The 22,084-nt window shown below is 44.5% G+C and overlaps 1 protein-coding gene across 1 annotated transcript in view; it reads right to left on the reverse strand.

Annotated features, from left to right (window-relative positions):
• Positions 1 to 521: 521 nt before the first annotated feature.
• The window catches only part of LOC146579911 (Fc receptor-like protein 5), a 54,128-nt gene continuing 32,565 nt past the window's right edge, over positions 522 to 22,084 (reverse strand). Inside the window, exons 11-18 of the mRNA XM_085268029.1 lie at positions 21,237 to 21,503; positions 20,514 to 20,813; positions 20,070 to 20,327; positions 19,570 to 19,818; positions 19,240 to 19,353; positions 12,158 to 12,208; positions 11,995 to 12,060; positions 522 to 701 (exon numbers count right to left, since the gene is read on the reverse strand). Coding sequence (XP_085124155.1) covers positions 577 to 701; positions 11,995 to 12,060; positions 12,158 to 12,208; positions 19,240 to 19,353; positions 19,570 to 19,818; positions 20,070 to 20,327; positions 20,514 to 20,813; positions 21,237 to 21,503 — 1,430 coding nt within the window. The 3' untranslated portion in view covers positions 522 to 576. The remainder of the gene's footprint in view (positions 702 to 11,994; positions 12,061 to 12,157; positions 12,209 to 19,239; positions 19,354 to 19,569; positions 19,819 to 20,069; positions 20,328 to 20,513; positions 20,814 to 21,236; positions 21,504 to 22,084) is intronic.

Here is a 22,084-nt window from a genome sequence, read left to right on the forward strand (position 1 = left end):
GAAAATCAAACAAAATGTTTCAATGTAAAAAGATTTTATTTCTACCTTATTAATGATCAGAAAAATATACATGAAATACATTCAAATGTATTCACTGCCTATGATATAATTCTTATTTATATAATGTACGAGATCTTTGGACAAACACAGTTAAAGTATTTGTTGGTGCCTATATCAGTATTTACTTGTGAAACACTGCAAACACTGACTTTAAGTTGTGCTGTCAGATACTAAAGATCACATATTTCACACTTTGTTCTCACTGCTATTGGAACATGTTAGATACATTCAAGGTTTATTACAAAATCTTTATGAAAAAACTGAATATAAAGAGCATGAATATTAATACCTAATACACCTGCATTTGTTTGATACTAAAAGAGAGCAATATGTCTATATGATATTATGATGTAATATTGTAACTGCACATAAAGCTGAGCATGTCTGATATTTGGGCAGCAGAGGAGCAAGAGTGGCTTCATAAAAAGCTTCTTCTTGGCTTTGCTGCTACAGCTCTCCTCACTGACCTGTAAGACAAGCACAAAAAGACAAAGTGATTTCCAAGATGTAAAGATATTATGAGCTGAAGACATTTAATATTGTGAAGAATAAATCAGCCTGCATGGCAGCAGAATTACTGAGAGAGCTTCCTGATGTGACTTCAGAATAAACTGCTGCATCAGCTGCAGGACTTGATTTTCCTGTGAATGAAGAGAAGATAATTGAGAACAATAATATCATTAACCAGGAGGAAACTGGATGTGTCCACTAATGCAAAGATAAAAAGTATGATCGATTTTATTAACCATGTAATGAGTACTTACGCATACATAAATATAAACTGTAAAATAAACAGATTTACATTTTAAGAGCAGATAAACATGTTGAACAATATTCAGTGGAGATGATGGCAGACTTTGCTCACCTTTGATTTTCTTGGGGTTATGGAAAAATTCTAGCTTATCCTCACATTTGGATTTATGTGTTTAGAATCTCACTGTAGGATTTGGTATAACCTTTTTGTATGCTTAGATAAAGTGTGTGTGTGTGTGTGTGTGTGTGTGTGTGTGTGTGTGTGTGTGTGTGTCAGTATGACCTCGTAAAAAAACTGCTTAGCTTTGCTTAATGATGTTTCACTATGTTATCTGCTAACTGTCTATAACTGTCAGATGTCTATTAATTTCACTGTGTGTTATACTTGTATAACTATGCATGTGACAAATAAAGAACCTTGAACCTTGAACTGTTAGGGCGTAGAAGGATGAAACTCCCAAGATGACAGGTGCCAGGAGCTTCCTGGGAAAAGACAGTGGGAGTTGCTATCTGCCCAGCAACAGCCCGTGGGACAGAAACCTGTTGTAACTAAAAGATACAGAGAGTTGTGTGTGTGTGTGTGTGTGTGTGTGTGTGGGGGGGGGGGGGGGGGGGGGGTATAAAAGAGGAGCTGAGACGTCCCAGGGGCAGAGCTGGGATGACTGTGAACTGTAATGTTTGATGTGTGTGTTGGCTCTCCTGCGCGCAGTAATAAATAGTTTGACCACAGCTCTTTCCGTGTTGCAGACTTTATTTACAAAATTCCACAACAAGCTTGGCATCATGAACAGGATGCTCCGAGTGTGGGCGCTGAGGAACGACCCCAAAGACGGCTGATCATGCCGAGGGAAAGAGTCAATCCTCGGTCCCACCAAAGCTTCAAAATGGGGGAGCTGTGGGGCGAGTCCTCAGCGACACACCGAGATCATCCAAAAGAATCTGCACCGGTGAGCTGTGTCCAGCCTATAGTATTTTGTGTATATATATATAAGTCACTTAAGTTCTCTGTTTGGTCAGGCCCAAGGATGGGTGAGACGGGGTGCTCCTCCGTGATATTTCACGGGGAAGTTCTAGGCCTAGCCTCGCTAAGGACGCTTAAGCCAGTAACATGGGATCCGGATCCTCCGAGACAGTCGGCACAGCTGAGTTAAGGGCCGGGGCGTGGACTGTCACACACGCTCCACCGGGTGGCCAAGGAAAGAACTAAATCTTTGACTCGATGATAAATAAAATGTAGAAGGCATGAAGTAAGTTGTGAGAAAGAAAAAGAAATGTTGACAAAGAAAGGGGCTAAATTGGCTGGTGTGCTAAGGATGAATGATGAAAAGAGATGTGTTATGGAGGAAGCAGAGAGACGCGAGAGAAAAGCAGCTTTTAAGGAGATGCCTTTTTGGGGAGAAAAAGGAAATGGATAGGAGACAGGCCCTGTTAAGTCTGCAGCTCCACTACACACACATACAAGCCATGATTCACTACCTTGTTTTTTTTTATGTCATTTTGCAGAAGCAGCAATGATAGCCACTCCGATCTGGAGTCCCGTCCTCCCCGGCAACCAAAACCACCGCGGCAAGAATAACAGCTCCAGAACTGAGCGTGGTCCCTCCAAAAACAAGCCCAACTGCTGTTGTGTAACCACCAAAGACCCCCACCTCAACCTCACCCCAAGGAGGAGAACACATATGCCATGAAAATGCTGAACAACCGTCTCTGGCCAGCTTTATACGCCTGCAAACAGCGCAGAGGTGAACCAGCTGATGCCAATAGATTTTACAGCCAGAGAGGGGAGGCGCAAAGAAAACAAAAAAAGGGAAAACAAAGTGCTGACCCCCACCACGTGCTGAGAGGAAGCACAGGCCAACGAGAGAGGAGGGGAAGAGGCAGAGGACGGCGAGGTGGGGTCAGGGCCAGGGTGTGGGTGCCTGAAGGTGGCCGAGGAAAGTGCTACAGCTGTGGAAAGGAGGGACATTTTAGGAGAGACTGTCCTCATCACAAACCCCTAGCCAAAGGACTGAAGGTGGAAGGGAGGAAGGGACTCTGGATTGAGCTGTAGGCTGTGGTTTGCCCACGTCACCATTAAAAAACAGCAAGGTGAAACAATGCGCACACACAAATAAGCAGAGAGTGTATTAACCTACAAATGCAGTTTCGAAAAAAAAAGGTGAGAAAGGAGGAGAGAGGGAGAAAGCTGACACAGAACCCGTGTCAGCGCCCCTCCCGCCTCTGTATAACACAGCACACAACACATCATTTTCCTGTTCACGCACCTCTACCCTTTTTTTCTGTGCTCATGCCCCATCACAGAAAGCCGAAGCTGACCTGGACTCCTGCTCTCCCCTCGACCCCCTTTGACGTGACCCTGACCCACCGCTGCAGCAGCTGGACCCACCACAACAACCCGAAAACCCCAACAGAGCTGCAGGAGGGGCACCTCACCCAGCGGAGACGGAGGGCGCTGAACCCAAGCCCTCCTCTCACTACACGGGAGGAGATCCCCAGACAGGCCTCAGCTGAAAGAGCTGTGACGTCAAGCCCAAAAGAGAGGCAGAGCATCAGAATGCTGACCTCTGCAACGCTGCATTAACACTATACAAGGCCGTGGCAAACCAGCATGGGGTGGCGTGGCAGGAGCAGAAGGAGCAATCGAGGTCAAAAGCCACTGCAGAAGAGACAAAACGCAGATCAAGATGCATGTTTCACCTGCAGCCAGAATGGACACTGGAGAAAGGACTGCCCCAATCTGGGTCAGAACCAGGGTGGACGGTGCAGTGACCAGCAGCAGCAGTGGTCGTAAGCAAACTGAAAGGAGGAGGGCAGGACCCCAGGGGGCGCTTCAGGCCGTGGTTTGCCCAAGACATCAGAACAGGGAAGTGATGCAAAAACACGAACACACACACACACACTGACTCAGGATGAAGTGATGCGCACACACACACACACATGCTGATGCAATGAAGAATGCTTTGCTAACAAGTACTCATGCTGATACGCAAAATGCTCCACACATACACATTGAACGCATTTCATGCAATCCAAAGGGCACATATGTACATTTAAGCTTATAAATCTCTGCCTATGCATGGAATGTCTGTGTGTGGTGAGAAGGTGGAATTTCTTGTAGACTCCGGAGCCACTCTGTGTTATGTTCTCACCCTCCCTGAAATTCCAGCCAACGTTAGAAGGTACTCCCACTCTGTCTCTGCAACAGGGCATGTTCAAAGGGAAAATTTCACCATTCCCCTGTCCTGTATTGACGGACAGGGCCAAAAGTTAAAACAGTTTTCCATGGTCAGACTCATGTCCAGTAAATTTACTTAATGTGTAAATTAAACATAAATTTGATCTCCTGCCATGATGGCATTACAATCACACAGTCAGAATGTGACTATGCAATGGTTAAATACAGCCCTGTGACCCCTGCCTTCGTGTATGCATGGAAGCTGGGGGCAGGGCCACTCACTGAAAGTTTTTTTTTGTTTGTTTGTTTGTTGTTTTTGTTTTTGCTTTTTTATAAACAGCACGTGACTGCATGCCTCCAGATGCCTGTTTTGGCTGCTGACAGCCTGCACTGCACTTCTCACTGTGCTTCGCAGGGCCCTGATGTGAGACATGAGAAGGAGTGGTACAGAGTTGAAAATGATAAACTAACAGTGAAATGCTTATTTTAGAGCTTTACATTTGCTGCGCTTGCGATTTCACTCACTAAAGAACAAAAGGTTGTTTATAATGGATGCATCCACCCCACACATTTCCCCTGCTAGGTCCACTGACTACAGGTGGGAAGACCTGGGCAGATCTGTACACAATTGTAACAGATCTTGCGATTGGCAGGTCAGGGAGGACCCAAAAGTGTTGTTCTCCCTAAAAATTGAATGCTTATAAAACAGTTATGTCTATTGTTATACTGTTCACTATGTTCACTCAGTTGAACTGGTGGATCCCACTGTTGATCCTTATTTAGTGCAGGCCACCCCGTGCAGACTCCTCTTATCCACTGCTCACAGAGGTGCCCGATGGCCTGTCAAGTCTAAATATGATGTGGGACTGATTAAAGATTGCAGACCAGCTATTATCATCTTGTCCTGTCAACTTAGTGGGATGAGAATTGATATGTAAATTAGTTGATTGTTATTAGATCAGGGAAAGATCATTTGATTGTAACACAAGTGAGTAGAATGTTGCAAAGGGTTAAATGTGTTTCCTGTTTCTGATGTATGTGAAGCTTGCACCTAGACATAAACACACACCTGAACTTGCTTTGTCAAGTCAAATACGCGACAGCATCTCACATATTTTTATTTTAAAAGCTAAATAACATGATTGGGTCTGTGACTAAACTGAGTGCAACAGTACAGACCTGGGGAAGAAACTCACATTCCAGTGATGAAACATTGCAATGAGGTGTTTAGTAAGCATCTGACACTAAACATTAGTGTTTTGTGAACTGTGCAGCTGCTAACAAAAAAAAAATCCTCTCTGTATTTAGCAGGTGGAACCCAGACTCTCCAGAACTGCTGGATATCTCGGAGCACTTGTGGGCAACCAGTGAATATGATGTGGGGGAAATGAATGGGGGTAGTGACTCTTAAGTCTGAGACAGAGTGATATTATACCCCTTATGTCAAACCGAGTGATTTATGGTCCCAATAAATTATCCGTGAGCTCAGGGGTAATAAAGGAAGTAATAAAAATATGATATTCATAAAAATATTATATAAATAAAATTATGATATTAACAGAGGTGGGTCGAGTATCCAAAAATTGTACTCAAGTAAGAGTAGCATTACTTTAAAATATTATTACTCAAGTAAAAGTGAAAAGTAGTCTTCAAAAATGTTACTCAAGTAAGAGTAAAAAAGTACTTGGTGAAAAGACTACTCAAGTAGCGAGTAACTGTTTGAAATGTCTGATTTATTTTATAAATAAATGCTATCAGACAAACAAAAATAAATAAATATACAAATTTTAGTATTTTTAAAAGGAATATATGTAAAAAGATCAAGAAAATTTTTTCCAGATTTCAGTTTTTCACAACATCAAGCTTTTTTCACCAATACCTACAGTAAATAATATAAATATATAAACAGTGCAAACAATTTCCAGTGACAAGATATGCTGTAAACTTTATATTCATTTTTGCTCCAAATGACACAGCAGCCTCAGAGAAAACATTACAACGAGGCAACTTTAACATATGTACATACAAGGCAGCTCAGTTTACCATAAATTGTATGGGTGTACATTTATTTCTGCATATTTAGCAAAAATGTGCCATTTCTTCACTTAGTGAAGTGATGGTTAAGCTTCAGCAGCAGTTTGCTCTCAAGGTTCTTGCTGTGAAGCTGTAACTGTTCAGCAGTGAACAGGAGTCCTGCATGACTGAGAAGTCCTTCACAAGCTACAGATGCAGGAAGAGCTGTATTGATTTTGATCAACAGCTTCTTGATGTGAGGAACGCCATGCAATAGATCCACACCTCCAGTGAATGGACATGAAAGGTACCTCTCCAGTTCCCCTGCTTCTGGCTTTCCTGACCCCATGGATCCATCATCTTAGTCGGTTAGGCTGCTGTTTGTGCTGGCATCATCCAGCTCTGAGTCTAGGTAATGTCTGATGAAGTTGAGACCTGTAGAAAGATGTATGGTTTTCAAAAGAATTAGGTCTGGTCATTATAGTGCTGTATACACTGCTAAGCTGCAGATGTTTAGCAAGAAGATTTGATCACACTGGAGATGTTTTTTACTAACTCTTGTAGAAAAACAAAATCCTGTCATTCATATCCCGCACAAACAGTTTGCAATGAATTCCAGATTAAGTTCAAAATAAGAATGCATGCAAGGCTAAGCAGTGCTAGCCAATAGATCCTCCTGTTTGGCTGTTACTCTGGGAAAAGATGAGAAAGACATTGATGGAAGCCGTGACTGGAGCTGCGATGTAGCCTATATAATATTTATATTGTACGAACATGATAATTATGTATATTGTAATAACGTGATATTATATTGTTCAAACGTGAAAGGTATATTGTACTAACATGATAGTATATTGTACAAACATGAAAAGTATATTGTTAGAACTTTTCACTTTTCTATTTTTCTTTTGGCTGGGTGGCAGCTCTACGCTTCTGTATCCGAGGCTTTGCAATGTGGCCTCACAAAATTGTGACGACTACAACAACCATGAAAAGAGTTGGATGGACATTGCTGCTCAATTGCAGCTGCCTGGTCAATGTTTTCCATTAGTAATTTAGCAAAGTTGATGGTGTGTGTGTGTGTGTCTGTAAGACAGAGAGAGGGAGAGCGAGAGACAGATTTTGTATGATAAGCTTCATGTTATGGACGCACAGTTTGAGCACTCAGGTCGCATCAGAGCATCAGGCCGTATAGTGTGAGACCCTGCATCGTGACCTATGAATTTCTAACCCCTGCGATTCAATTGTACAGTTTGAGCAGGAGCTGAATAACGTGACTGAAAAAAATCGCACAGTGTTTGCCCAGCTTAATGCAGACTGTTTAAACTAAACAAGCTGCTTTTTCACATAATAAATCCTGCTAGCCGCAGTATTGCCTTCTGTTTTAACAGTTAAAGCAGTAGAGACGAGCTGTTTGCATGCGCGTGGAACTGTTAGCTTATAGCTCACGCTAGCTAACCAGCGAGCAGTTAAAAGGACAGCCGAAGCTGCACAAAAACCCCACAAATTTGTCTCACTACAACGTAGCGCCGAAAATATGACTCGCAGCTCGAGCTCAACACAGCTGCTGTAACATAAGACTGACATCCAGCTAACTACAGCTAAAAAGATATTTAGAGAAAACTTACCGCTTCCTCAGGTTACATGAGTTGAGTTGTTTCACGCTGAAAAGTTGTTGTTTTGGCTCTCACTGAAGACACCGACACTGAAGACATAGCTGTTCTTTTGTACTGCTTTTATGCGAAACATTCTTTGTATATGAGGCCAAGGGTGTTCATCCTTTTCAGCTCTAGCGTAGACAATTGGCTCTGCCATGTTTTCATGTTTCTTCTTTGAAACGTTTGGGCTGCACTGCCCGGCACAGTTTCAAACTGGTCATGTGACTGCATAGCCACATCTGATTGGTAAAAAAGTTACCGGAAACTCCACTGGCGGCATGTTATCTAATGTGTTAAACTAATCATTTTTTTAAAAGTAACGAGTCGAATTTTGCAAATGTAGCGGAGTAAAAGTACCGTTTCTTCTTCACAAATGTACTCAAGTAAAAGTAAAAAGTATCGTGCAAAAAAGGTACTTTAAAAGTAAATTTTTTTCAAAAACGTACTCAAGTAAATGTAACGGAGTAAATGTAACTCGTTACTACCCACCTCTGGATATTAATATAATTATGATATTCAGCAAATTATGATATTCAGCAAATTATGGTAGTTCATAACTCATTATTTCCAAAAAAATAAAAAAAATAATTTGATTATTAAAAAATAAAGCTTTTATATCAAATAGCATTCTTTAATTTTAAGCCATTAAAAAGTTTTTTACTTTTTATGCTTAAAAAACGCCATCTGGTGGTGGGTCAGTGCATGTGCACGCGCGTGCGCGCCCCGCGCCTGTGTGTCTGTGCGCGCCCATGCACGCGCCTGTGTCAGGGTCCGTGCTTGTGTGTGTGTGTGTGAAAATGTCTTAAACCAGAGTAAAAGTGCTTAGTTAAACTTGTGCTTTTGTAACGTTCAGTATAGGGCTGCCAAGATTAGTCGACTAGTCACAATTACGTCGACTATCAAAATCGCCGACGACTGATTTAATAGTCGACGCGTCGTTTGAAGCTTTGTAAGATCACAAAAGACGCAGGAATAAGTAGTAGGATTTAAGAGTGTAATAACGGACTGAAACAGAAGATGGCAGCACTGTATGTACAAGGATGCCAGCTGCCGTTAAACCCAGAAGAAGAAGAAGCTGTGTCCCAGAATTCATAGCGCAGCCCAGCTCAGTTTCCAACAATGGCGGCAGCTAGTTAGTTTTAATATTACTCTTATTATTCTTTCTGGGTCACAAAATAAACATTTAACATATTTTCAGGCAAGAATGTAACTGTGTAAACCTCAAATATCTGCTCAGTTTATCAAGACACCACATATTTTCAAAAGCGCTCCGACGTCTGTTACCCGCTAGCTCAATAGCTAGCCGGGGGCAAAGCTCACTAGAGCCGGTGAGAACCCCGGACTCCGGGCAAATCGTTTTCAAACCTACCGCCGTCTTTCGCTACTCAGGTTAAACATATTTAAGTCACTTAGATAACTTAAAATGTTATTGTTTGGCTTTTTTTTTAGGATTTTATTTATTCCTGAGTAAATCGGTTTGGCTGAGATTAAAGTTATAGTTTTTACACAGCTGAATAAACGTCAAGCAGACAACTGATTATCAGAAGTGTGAGATGCTCGAGAATATACTCCGGTGTCCCGTTATATTTTAGATAGCAAGGAGTTTATTAAACTCACCGAAACAATCTGCAAATTTCATTAAAATTTAATAAACTATCATCTTGTCTTTATTTTTAGTTAGCACATACCTTAAACACTTAAAGCTGTAAGCTAATGATAGTTATATAAGAGCAGATGTATGCCGGTGCAATAAGCTGTACATTTTACGTCCAATGGATGCATGATCTGATTAGTCGACTAATTGCAAAAATAATCGGTGACTATCAAAACAATCGTTTGTGGCAGCCCTAGTTCAGTATGCCGGGAGATACAGGTTGCATGCCTTGTTGGAAAACTTTATTTCAATTTATTTGCATTTGTTTAATCCGAACAAGGAGATTTAGAATCAAAGTCCGAGTCGCAAAAAACTCTCACGATCCCCAAAAAACTACCCCAAGCATAAGCGCACTGCGGCTCCCAGCAAAAACCTCCTGAAAAATCCTCCGTCTTTCTCCAAAAAATGCACAACAACAAAAAAAACCTAGAATAACTCGATAGGCACTCCCACTCTATTCCCAAAACCCTTAAAAAATCCTTAGTCTTTTTTCTCAAATTCAGCGCACCGCGGCTCCCACCCAACCCTTAGGCAAACAAGCAGGAAACCTCCTGAAAAAAACCTCCGTGTTTTTATCCAAATACGCGCAACAAAAAACTCCTAGAATAACTTGTTAGGGAACCCTCTATTCCCAAAACCTTATATTCGATAACAGGCAATACTCCTGAAAAAAATCCTTAGTCTTTTTTCTTCAAACCAGCCCTCTTACTAGCTCCGTCCCAAATTCAGCGCACAGCCTAAGTTCTCCGTCCCTCTTACTCGCACCAAGCCACAGCCAGCGCACAATTTTTTCCCCTTGTTACTCGCTCTGTATCTGCTCCTTAATGATTCTGGCTCTTCGTTCAAAGAGGGAGACCAACCCCGCCTCCGAGGCGTGCCTAACTTCGCCCCGCTGCCAATCACATAACAAGTGGGCGGCTACCGCCGCACCCTGGTTAGCCAATCGGATACAGGTCTGATTTACCTTATCTGCGATAGGTGCAATCTCTTGCTCTCGTTCAGGATAAATAATCTAACTTTCCAGCTTAAATTTAACTCTTTTTTTTCTCCCAGAAAAAAAAAGACTTTTCTCTCTTTTTCTTAAAACAACATGGACACCAGACCTGCCAACCTCACTGTGGTCTCTCAGACCCCAGTAACTAGCTACAGAGCCTCCGCCATGCCAACAGAACTCACACAATTGCATCTTTGTAGGGTTCAGCCAGCCCATGCTAATCCAATGGAGGAGAGATTCCATCTCAGCTCCGGCGGGTTTTGGGGCTACGCCTTTAGCCTTAGAGAGCTAAAAGCAGGTGAAAGTTTTGGCCCGCTAACACCACGGATCGCCTTTACTTCCTCTGACTGGGCTGTTTTGACCCTCATCGTCACCCCAGAAGTTCAGAAGAGCCTGCGGCTCTGGTTGAAGATGGTGGGCGAAAAGAGTGGGAAAATATTAGAGCTTTTTAAGCTGAGTAAAACTACAATTGAACTGGTCCTAGTTGGAAAAACGCCGCCACGTTCTACATAGCACCGCCCCTCATCCGGCCCCTTTACCCCTCCCCCACCCCCGCCTCCTCCTCTCCCAGTCCTTTTAAAAACCACAACGTTCGTTTCTTCTCCACATCATCTAAACAATCATGACTCACCATAGCTTCGGAGCCCCCTCTGCTGCATCTTCAGCTGATTCTACTCCACCACCGAGTCCACCGATGGCTCTGGCTACCCCACCTCAGAGCCTGCATCTGGCCTCAACGTCTCCGGCCACTATGCTTCCAGATACTCCGCCACCGCCCTCATCCCCTCAAGGCTGGAACTCACCCAGCCATCTGCAACTCGCCGCTCTCGGTTGGCAATCCCCAGACCAGACCCCCCGGCAACACTTCAGTCTCCGGTGCCTCGCTCTGGGCTTTGGGCGACCCTGTATGCCGGGCCCTTTTCCGAGAGCCTGAAGACATCGATCCCCACCCCGGCAAGAGCCGCGGACAGCCTTCGGCCATGGACAACGACAAGGCGGCGAGTCTGCTCCCCACCACTGTTTTTTAACTTACAAAATTAACTGTCAAGTACCTTATTAACTCGCTAATCCAGAAACACTGGCAAGAAGTCTGTCAAGGATGTGAGGTCTCCCACCCCTCGCAGAGACGACATTCTTGTCTTTTCCCGCTGGAAAAATATTACTTTTTCAGGTACTATGATGAACTCTGCAAAAGATTATGGAATGGGCATTTCACCAACACATTATTGCAAAGTTTGCGGTTAGAGGGTTTTTCACCACCAGCGGCTCAAGTCAGAGGCGTTGCCCAGGCATATCTGTTTGAACTCAGAGACGCCCGCGACATTGAGGCCACGCTGCAAGAAACTGACGCCTGCGTCACTGAGGTGACCAGGACTGTAATTCATAAAGTGCTCGACGAGAATTACACATTGTGGCTCTCCTAGTAATTGTTTTTCCTCCCTTCCCTATTATTTTCTCAATGTTTTTTTTTTTTCTTACTTTTTAGCTTTGTTGTTGTTTTTTTTATTGTTTGTTTGTTTTCTTACTTTTCAGCTTTGTTTTTACCCGTTCAAATGCATTGGTTTTTTTTTTCATTACATCAAAATAAAAAACTGTTTTGGAAAACCGTTACATCAAATAAAACCTATCAGTGAGAATAATTACCAATGTATATTTTGCATTTAAATTTTAAATTTTGTGCACTCACTTGTCTTCCTAATGACTTTGAGCTGAATCACGGATGTGACATTGGTGAAATCACCTTCTGCTGGACCTGAAATAATAATCTTATTGACTTTCATGTTAAACACAGTTATTGTATAATCATTCAGCTTCCACAAGCTTTATATTAATGAAAGTGTATACTTTACCATTTTCAGTGTTTTCACATCTTCTGACTGTCTCATAGACACAAAGATCACCTGCAGGTCAGAGAAAATCAGTCAGCTCATGTCTGTGAACCTAATTTAAAAACAAATATTATTGAATAACATTTATATGAAAAGCTGCAGCAGATTTACTAAGTATAGTCTTGTTGCAAATAGCATCAGAATATTTGAAACTACATGAAAAACTAACCATGAAGAAGAGGGGAGTACACTTGCTGCTGAACGTCATCCTGATTTAGAGTCTGCTCATTAGCAGCACCTTTATTAAAAATGTAATATAAGACTGATGGAAGTGGGCCAGGTGTTCCACGTCGCCGGGGCTCCGGCACCCGCCCCCGGTCCAGGAGGGACGTACCACATCCCGGTAAGATGTCAAGGGGGTATACGCCACACTTTGGTGGACACGGGCTGCATGCAGACCCTGGTTCACCAAATTCTGGTTCGGCCAGGGCATTGCTGGAGGCAGAGTGGGTGGAGGTGAAATGTGTGCACGGGGATATTCACAAGTATCCGGTAGTGTCGCTGCTGTTAAAATTTAGGGGCAAAACACTTAGAGTAAAGGCGGCGGTCAGTCCGCGCCTGTCACATCCCCTAATTTTGGGCACAAATTGGCCGGGGTTTCACAGATTCCTGGGGCAATACGTGGAGATGCAATCGCAACCTATAAATTGATGTAATGTCTGCAGTGACGCGGGGTCGACCGACACTGACTCTGGGGGGAAGGAGGCGGCGGGGACCTCTACAGAGGCCCAACTGCCTCCCGTTATAGACTCCATGGAAGATTTTCCACTATAGCAGTCTTGGGACGACACCCTAGGCTCAGCCTACGACCAGGTGATAGATATTGATGGCCCCACTTCCGATTACGGAATGATCGGCTTTATTGAGTGAGTCACAACACTCGCACGAATGAAATCCCTACCCAGTTGTTGGTGTCGCAAAGCTGCCAGGAAACGATTTTCCAGGAGGCTCATTCAAACCCCATGGCAAGGCATTTAGGATGCCTTGCTATGCCTTGCTATCGCCTTGTGTTGGTCCTGGTGGATTATGCAATACAATACCTGGAAGCAGTGCTGCTGCGCACCATTTCGGCGAAAAGTGTGGCGCAGGCACTGTTTCAGGTTCAAGGTTCAAGGTTCTTTATTTGTCACATGCCTAGTTATACAAGTATAACACACAGTGAAATGTAGCCTGACACGCTCCTCGACATGTGCAAAAATGGGGGGGGGGGGGGGGGTAGAGGAAGAACATATACATATATATATATATATATATATATATATATAGCAGCTGGATAGCGTAGTGGTTAAACTACACGCCTTTGGAACAGAGGATCGCAAGTTCGATTCCTGCCTGGGGCGTCTGTATCCAGTAAGGGTCCTAAGGCTAGACCCCCTATGCTAAACAAGCCTACCGCAGACATGAGCGAGACAGATAAATATGAAGGCATGCCGGCTCGGACGTCGCCCGGATCAACAAGGTCCGCGTCAGGTGTTGAGGAACCAGGGCACCCTGACGAAAAGTGGGCTACTGGAACAAGAAGGCATCGGTGGGCAAGGGACGAAAACAGGGCGTTGTTGGAATGCTATTACGCAAGTAACCCCGGCGGAAGGGGCTACATGAATAGGATGAGGGACCTATGGATTCTTCGATACCCAACATCCACAATGACGGCGAAACAACTAGTAGCTCAGTGTTCCAACATTCGAAAGAAGGGACTGCTCTCACAGCTAGAGATTGACGAGGTACAACACAAATGCTACGGCAAGGAGGAGTCAGGACGCCAGGTCAGGGGGGAGATATCATCACCCCCACCCGAGATTGGGTACATAGCCCCAAGTGCGATAGGAGAAGGATCGTTGAGTGCGAGAGGAGCTGACCTGAAAAATAGGATCATGGCCAAGCTTGAAACCTGGATCCCCCGTAGCCGGTTACCAAGATTACGTGAAGTACCCTCAGAAGGTCTGCTAGATGATGTTAATGCAGCACTACGGGCAATACCTACAACCACGATTACCGACACTAACAAGCTGATCTACAATACGGCAGCAGTGATCAGTGAGATGCTTGGCTACAAGTTGAACAGCCACAAGGGGCAGTACCCTCCATGGAGAAGGAGGCTAGAGGGCAAGATCAAAGTAGCACGGAGGGAGGTTAGCCAACTAACGGAGTTGCAGAAAGGTCCCGACATGGTTCACGCCTACTGGCTAAAGAAGCTGACTGCACTCCACGAGCGTCTGGCAGCACAAATGAACCAGCTGCTAGTTAACGAGAGACACCCGGAATGGCTAACCGAAGGTCGGACGGTCCTGATCCCCAAGGACCCCAAGAAGGGACCGGTCCCCTCCAACTACCGACCAATAACCTGCCTCAGTACTACATGGAAGCTCCTGTCAGGCATCATATCGGCTAAGATGAACAGGCACATGGGTCAATACATGAGCGGGACACAGAAAGGAATTGGCAAGAATACCAGAGGCGCAAAACACCAGCTACTGGTAGACAGAACAGTCAGCCGAGACTGCAAGACCAGACTGACCAACCTGTGCACTGCCTGGATTGATTACAAGAAGGCCTATGACTCAATGCCCCACAGCTGGATACTGGAATGCCTAGAATTGTACAAGATCAATGGGACCCTAAGAGCCTTCATCAGGAACTCAATGGGGATGTGGTGCACAACACTAGAGGCCAACTCCAAGCCCATAGCACAAGTCACCATCAAGTGCGGGATCTACCAAGGAGATGCTCTGTCCCCACTGCTGTTCTGCATAGGCCTGAACCCCCTCAGTGAGATCATTAACAAGACTGGCTACGGATACCGACTACGGAACGGAGCAGTTGTCAGCCACCTCCTGTACATGGATGACATCAAGCTGTATGCCAAGAGTGAACGAGACATCGATTCACTGATCCACACTACCAGGCTATATAGCAATGACATTGGAATGTCGTTCGGACTGGAGAAGTGTAGTCGGATGGTAACAAAGAGAGGGAAGGTAGTCAGAACTGAGGGGATTGAACTACCAGAAGGCAACATTGCAGACATAGAGGACAGTTACAAGTACCTGGGGATCCCGCAGGCAAATGGGAACCATGAAAAGGCCGCTAGAAAAGCTGCAACCACCAAGTACCTGCAGAGGGTCAGGCAAGTCCTGAGGAGTCAGCTGAATGGTAAGAACAAGATCCGGGCCATCAACACGTACGCCCTGCCCGTGATCAGGTACCCTGCTGGGGTAATAGGCTGGCCAAAGGAGGAGATAGAAGCCACTGACATAAAGACAAGAAAGCTCCTTACCATGCATGGAGGGTTTCACCCAAGTCCAGCACCCTGAGGCTGTACGCTAAGCAGAAGGAAGGGGGCCGGGGACTGGTGAGTGTCAGCACCACAGTCCAGGATGAGACAACGAACATCCAAGAATACATTGGGAAGATGGCCCCAACTGACCGAGTGCTCAGTGAATACCTCAGGCAGCAGAAACCCAAGAAAGAGGAGGGAGACGAGGAACCATCATGGAAGGACAGGCCCCTTCACGGTATGTACAACCGGCAGATAGAGGAGGTGGCTGATATCCAGAAATCCTACCAGTGGCTGGACAAAGCTGGACTGAAAGACAGCACAGAGGCACTAATCATGGCAGCACAAGAACAAGCTCTGAGTACAAGATCCATAGAGGCTGGGGTCTATCACACCAGGCAAGACCCAAGGTGCAGGCTGTGTAAAGATGCCCCACAGACAATCCAGCACATAACAGCAGGGTGCAAGATGCTAGCAGGCAAGACATGCATGGAACGCCATAACCAAGTGGCTGACATAGTGTACAGGAACATCTGTGCTGAGTATAACCTGGAAGTCCCGAGGTCAAAATGGGAGATGCCCCCAAGGGTGGTGGAGAATGACCGAGCTAAGATCCTGTGGGACTTCCAGATACAGACGGACAAAATGGTGGTGGCTAACCAACCGGACATAGTGGTGGTAGATAAACAGAAGAAGACGGCCGTAGTGATCGATGTAGCGGTTCCGAATGACAGCAATATCAGGAAGAAGGAACACGAGAAGCTGGAGAAATACCAAGGGCTCAGAGAAGAGCTCGAGAGGATGTGGAGGGTGAAGGTAACGGTGGTCCCCGTGGTAATCGGAGCACTAGGTGCGGTGACTCCCAAGCTAGGCGAGTGGCTCCAGCAGATCCCGGGAATAACATCGGAGATCTCTGTCCAGAAGAGCGCAGTCCTGGGAACAGCTGAGATACTGCGCAGGACCCTCAAGCTCCCAGGCCTCTGGTAGAGGACCCGAGCTTGAGGGATAAACCGCCCGCAGGGGCGTGCTGGGTGTTTTATATATATATATATATATATATATATATATATATATACACATTGGGTGAATGTGCAGTAGTAGCAGCAAGCAGGTGAATTCTGTACATTAATATGAATAGACATCTGACTATTTTACAGGATAGACAATATAAGCATATTTAAAATTAAAGGAATTTGGAATGTACATTGTGCCTTGGTTTAGAGTGTCTGGAAGAGAGTCCTGTCTCAGTCAATTATAGTGATGTGAGAGGGCGGGTGTGTGTGTTTAGGGCCCGGATGACTTGGGGATAGAAGCTCCTCTTGAGTCTCTCTGTCTTTGCCCGGATGATGCGGAACCTTCTACCAGATTGCAGAAGTTGGAACAGTTTGTTGCCAGGATGGGACGGGTCCTTCAGTATCTGCGCTGCTCTAGTCCGGCATCTCCTGGTGTAGGTGTCCTGAAGCGGGGGGAGAGCAATCCTGCAGCAGCGTTCTGCTGTACGGATCACTCTCTGGAGAGCTTTTTGGTCCTTCACACAGCTGTTCCCAAACCACGATGTCATGTTCTGTGTGAGGATGCTCTCCACAGCGCCTGTATAGAAAATCCTGAGGATCTTTGGAGAGACCCTGAACTTCCTCAGTTGTCGTAGGTGATACAGGCACTGCCTAGCCTTTTTGGTCTGGACCTGAATGTGGGCAGCCCATATCAGGTCTGAGGAGATGTGGACACCAAGATACTTGAAGGACTGCACCCTCTCCACTGGAGCTCCATTGATGATAATGGGCTTGTAGTCTCTGTGCTGACTCCTTCTGAAGTCCACCGCCAGCTCCTTGGTCTTGCCAACGTTCAGCTGGAGGTGGTTGTCCTGGCACCATGATGCCAGATTCTTCACTTCATCCATGTAGGCCGCCTCATCGTTGTTGGAGATAGCACCCAACACCACTGTGTCGTCAGCAAACTTCACAATGGTGTTGGAGCCGTGGGTGGCCACACAGTCTGAAGTATAGAGGGAGTAGAGGAGTGGCGAGAGGACACATCCCTGAGGTGCTCCTGTGTTCTCTCGCCATGTTATCTCCCATGTCGGTATTCTGAAAGAAATACTGACATGGGCACGTCGTTCATGTCTCACACACTGAAGGAATTGGGGGGGTGCTCGACCTGATTAAGGAAAACTGGGAGGAAGGGTCGAGCCCCGCGAAGAATGAGATTCAATACGTGCTGGACCTGAGAGCAAAACTGCACAGGTTGGGGAGGTTGTCACGGGAAAATCTGCTCCAGGCCCAGCAGCATCAGCAAAGCCTGTACAACAGAGGGACTAGGCTCAGGCAATTTTCACCAGGAGACAAAGTGCTTGTATTGCTCCCTTCCTCCAGCTCCAAATTACTTGCCAAGTGGTGAGGGTCCTTTGTGGTCACACGGCGAGTGGGGGATGTTGACTATGAGGTAGCACGGTTGGACAGGGGAGGAGCTACACAGATTTACCACCTCAACCTCCTTAAAGCATGGAAAGAGGCTGAAACCGCTGCTCTTCCCACCTCCCTCCATTGTGATGACCATCTCATACAGGCCCAGAGAGCGGATGTTGCTGCACTGCAACAGTGCATTGCTGATGTGTTCTCCCCCCTACCCGGCCGTACTTCTCTCATAGAGCAGCTTGGCGTGACGGTGCATTCACGTAATGCCTTTTGTGCATAATTTTATATTGTTGTTAATAATAAATTAATTAAAGCAACAAAACAACCTCAAGAGCCGGTTCGGAGCCGAAAGAGCCGGCTCTTTTTAGTGAGCCGAGCTGAAAGAGCCGGTTCTCTAAAAAGAGCCGGAAATCCCATCACTAGTACCCAATGCCCCGGGTCGACGAGCTCCTGGAAAGGTTAGGCACTGCTCGTTGTTTTACGACGCTGGATTTGGCCAAGGGCTACTGGCAGATTCCCTTGTCTGTGGAGTCTAAGGAAAAACAGCCTTCTCCACACCGTACAGGTTGTACCAATTTGTCACACTTCGGTTGGCTTTTTCGGAGCCCCCGCCGCCTTTCAGCACCTTATGGAGTGGGTGCTGTGGCTGCACGCTGCATATGCTGCCGCCTACCTGGATGGTGTTATCATCTACAGCAACACCTGGGCGGAGCATGTGCAGCGGGTGTCCTTTTATTCTGCAGACAGATGCCTCGAACAGAGGGCTGGGGGCCATTTTGTCCCAGCAGGTAAGGGGAGTCGACCGTCCCACTCTCTACATCAGCCAGAAGCTCACGGACTGGGAGACCCGCTACAGCACAGTGGAGGAGTGCCTGGCAATCTGGTGGGTGGTCGACTCCCTTCGTTACTACCTCCTGGGACGGCCATTCACCCTCTGCTCAGGCCATGCCCCGCGGCAGTGGCTCCACCGCATGAAGCAGGTCTCTGGCCTGCTGCATAGGAGGGGTGACGCAGTGTGCTCGCGGGGCAGGGCAAGGAACAGGTGTGCCTGGCCAGGTAATTGACTTTGGGTTCTGTTTTATGTTGTTGACAGTGACGAGCAAGGAGGGAAGTGAGCAGCAAGCCACCAAGGAGTGTCTGCTTCCTGTGCCTCGGTAGCTGAAACAACAATGTGTGTGGCTAATAAAAGGGCTGCTGCTCAGCTGCAACCTTGTGGCTGTGTGTGTTTTCAGGGTCGTAGTTGACAAAGACTTTTGCTTAAACATGGTTATGGCTTTTATACTAATGTAATTAATTTCTAATTTTATTTATTTTAATTTTTAAAAACATAAAAAAACAAAAAAAGGTCTCACCTTTGGACCGTCTGCAGCAAAACAACAGTGGAAGGAAAATAAACATGAATCCAAGAATTAGTCTAAAGATCATCAGAAGAGGAAATGAAGAGCTCTCAGGTGTGGACACAGCAGCTGTAAATAAGAACATTTCATTTTTAATAAATGATTTAGCTTAAAAAATTAAGCTGAACTAAATTCACAAAGTACTTAATTAAAAAATTAATAAAACAGCAATGTTGAACATTATTGATGAAAAAACTAAATCCTTAAACAAACGTACACATTTGCAGCACACGGGGGAAGAATTCATCTACAATAAATCATATCAGATGTTTTGATCCTGCTCACCTTTAACTGACATCCAGCTCTGTGCTGACTCTCTTCCTGAGTACTGACACTTGTAGAAACCTTCATCAGACTTTGACACTGCAGAGATCTTCAGCTCCCCTCGGGGATCATTTTCAATAAGTTTGTCATTGTGATAGAAAAACACATTGGAAAGTATTCTTTGTGTTCTCAAACTGCAGCTCAGACTAACAGAAGCTCCCTCAGTCACAGGATGAACAGCACTCACCAGGATAGGACCATTACCATCATCTGTGACACAATCACACACAATTGTTTCAGTCACATCAGCTGGTGCACACTATGAGAAAAAGCTGACAAACAATAACAAGAACAGATTGTACAAATGTTCATCATGAAGATCTGATCTTATGTGTTTAAAAACTGCTGTATGTGTTTTATTTTTCCCACATGAAATGACTTCACATACAGCAAAGCTGGAACAAATGTTCATGTGACGTCTAAATCATCCAAATCCAAGTAGTAAATGTATAATAACATACTCTGTACAGTGATGTTGACTGCACTGCTGAACTCTCCTGATCCAGACTCACACCAGTACACTGCAGTATCTGACTTTGATGTGTTGATGTCACATGTGGATCCAGTCATTCTCCTACAGTCAGAGAGTCGGCCGTCCTCAGAGAACTTCCTCACTCTCCACTCAGTGAAGTTTCCCTCACAGGTCAGTGAGACAGAGTCAGAGGTGAAGTGTTGCACTCTGTCAGGACTCACTGTGAGAGACGCTGCTGAATGAACATCTGGAAACAACATGCAGTGAAGAGACAAAGCTCACAGATGTTAGGATCAAAATATCACAGTGGAAATATACGTTTGACTTTTGTGTGGTTCACAGGAGTCCTGATAGTCATGCAGCCAGATTTACAGACTTTCAAATCATCAACATCAAGATTAAAAATACCTGAGACAAAATTCCTCAAACTGACCTGCAGACCAGACAAACTTTGGTCGACTGTGATCAGTGTGATACTCTGGGTCTCCTCTTCCAGCTCTGCACACATATCCTGCTGTGTGTGTCTGTCCATGAATGATGTAGGAGTCCTGTGCAGTCCCACTGCCATCAGGTAGCAGCTCATAACTGGAGGATTTCTCTGATAGATCAGGAACAGCTTTATACCAGTAGAAGCTCCATCCTGCAGACGGATGTTCAACCTTACAGTTCAGAGTTACTGAGGCTCCAGGACTCAGCCATGATGGAGACACAGTGAGGACAGGACGGGGTTCATCTGTTCAACAAAGATTTTCTCTCAATGTTTCGTCTCTTAACTCTGAATTCAATGTCACTAAAATGTTGACTCACAAATATTTATGATGAACTTTAAGAGTGAGACTATCTAAACATGTCAAATATCTCAACATGTACTAATAAAAACACATTTTTATTTTAGAACATAAATTTGAATGAATCCAACAAATTTAAAGACCTGGGTGGAAAAAAGTGATTCATGTTCTAAAACCTCAATGGTGAAACTCATTTGATCAACAATATAATATGTTATAAATTCTGTGATTACCTAGTTCAAATGCTGTAATTAATTTGAAGCATAGCTGAGTTTATTGATCAGTGATCAAAATGTACTGGGTTTTTTTGTATTTATATTTTTTATGTATCAAATTTGTGTCAAAATAATCTGGATGAAAGATCTTACATGACACAGTCAGTGTGATGATATCACTCCACTCTGAGAAGAAATAGTCCCTCCTGCCCCGGCAGCTGTATCCTCCACTGTCAGACTCAGTAGCTCTGATGATTCTGTATTCACTGGATGTTGGAGGTGTGTTTAACTTGGCTGCTCTCCATTCATACGTCCACTGAGCTCCTTCACCTCCCTGAATCTCACATCTGACAGTGACTGTCTCACCGCTGTATATCTGAGTCCAGGATGGCTGCAGGGTCACAGTGGGCTTACTGGGAACTGTTCACAGAAAAATATCCAGTTAAATTCAAATTCAAATTCAAATTTTATTTGTCACGTACACAGTCATACACAGTACGATATGCAGTGAAATGCTTGGACAACTGCTCGTGACCTAAAGAACACAAAAAAGGAAAAAGCTATGAATAAGATAGGAAATAAATATGAAAAATTAAAAAGGGTAAATTTTACTAGGAAGGAATAAGATATAAATTAAGGTTAAAAAGGAGATAACTGTACAACACAAATTAGAATGAAGGGTAAATTTAACTGGGAAAGAATAAGATAAAATATATAAATTAAAGTTGAAAATAAAATAACTGTACAACAAAATACACAATATAGAACTATATAAGAATGTATGAAGAAATATAAATAAATATATACACAATAACAGCAGCGTGATTTAAGTAATGAAGTGAAAAAGTTAGAGACAAAAAGAAACATAAAGATCAAAAATAAGGCCGAGAAATGTTTTCTATTTTTCCATTTCTCGCCTCTCCAAGTAATCTTAATGAACGGAAAACTAAAGACTTTCCCTATTTAAGGGTTAATAAACTTGCAGTTGTTGAATAAAGTTC

Source organism: Mchenga conophoros, linkage group LG3 (assembly GCF_057382185.1).
Source record: "Mchenga conophoros isolate Kocher_MC1m ecotype Shallow Benthic linkage group LG3, M_conophoros_male_GT1.1, whole genome shotgun sequence".
Classification (NCBI taxonomy): Eukaryota; Metazoa; Chordata; class Actinopteri; order Cichliformes; family Cichlidae; genus Mchenga; species Mchenga conophoros.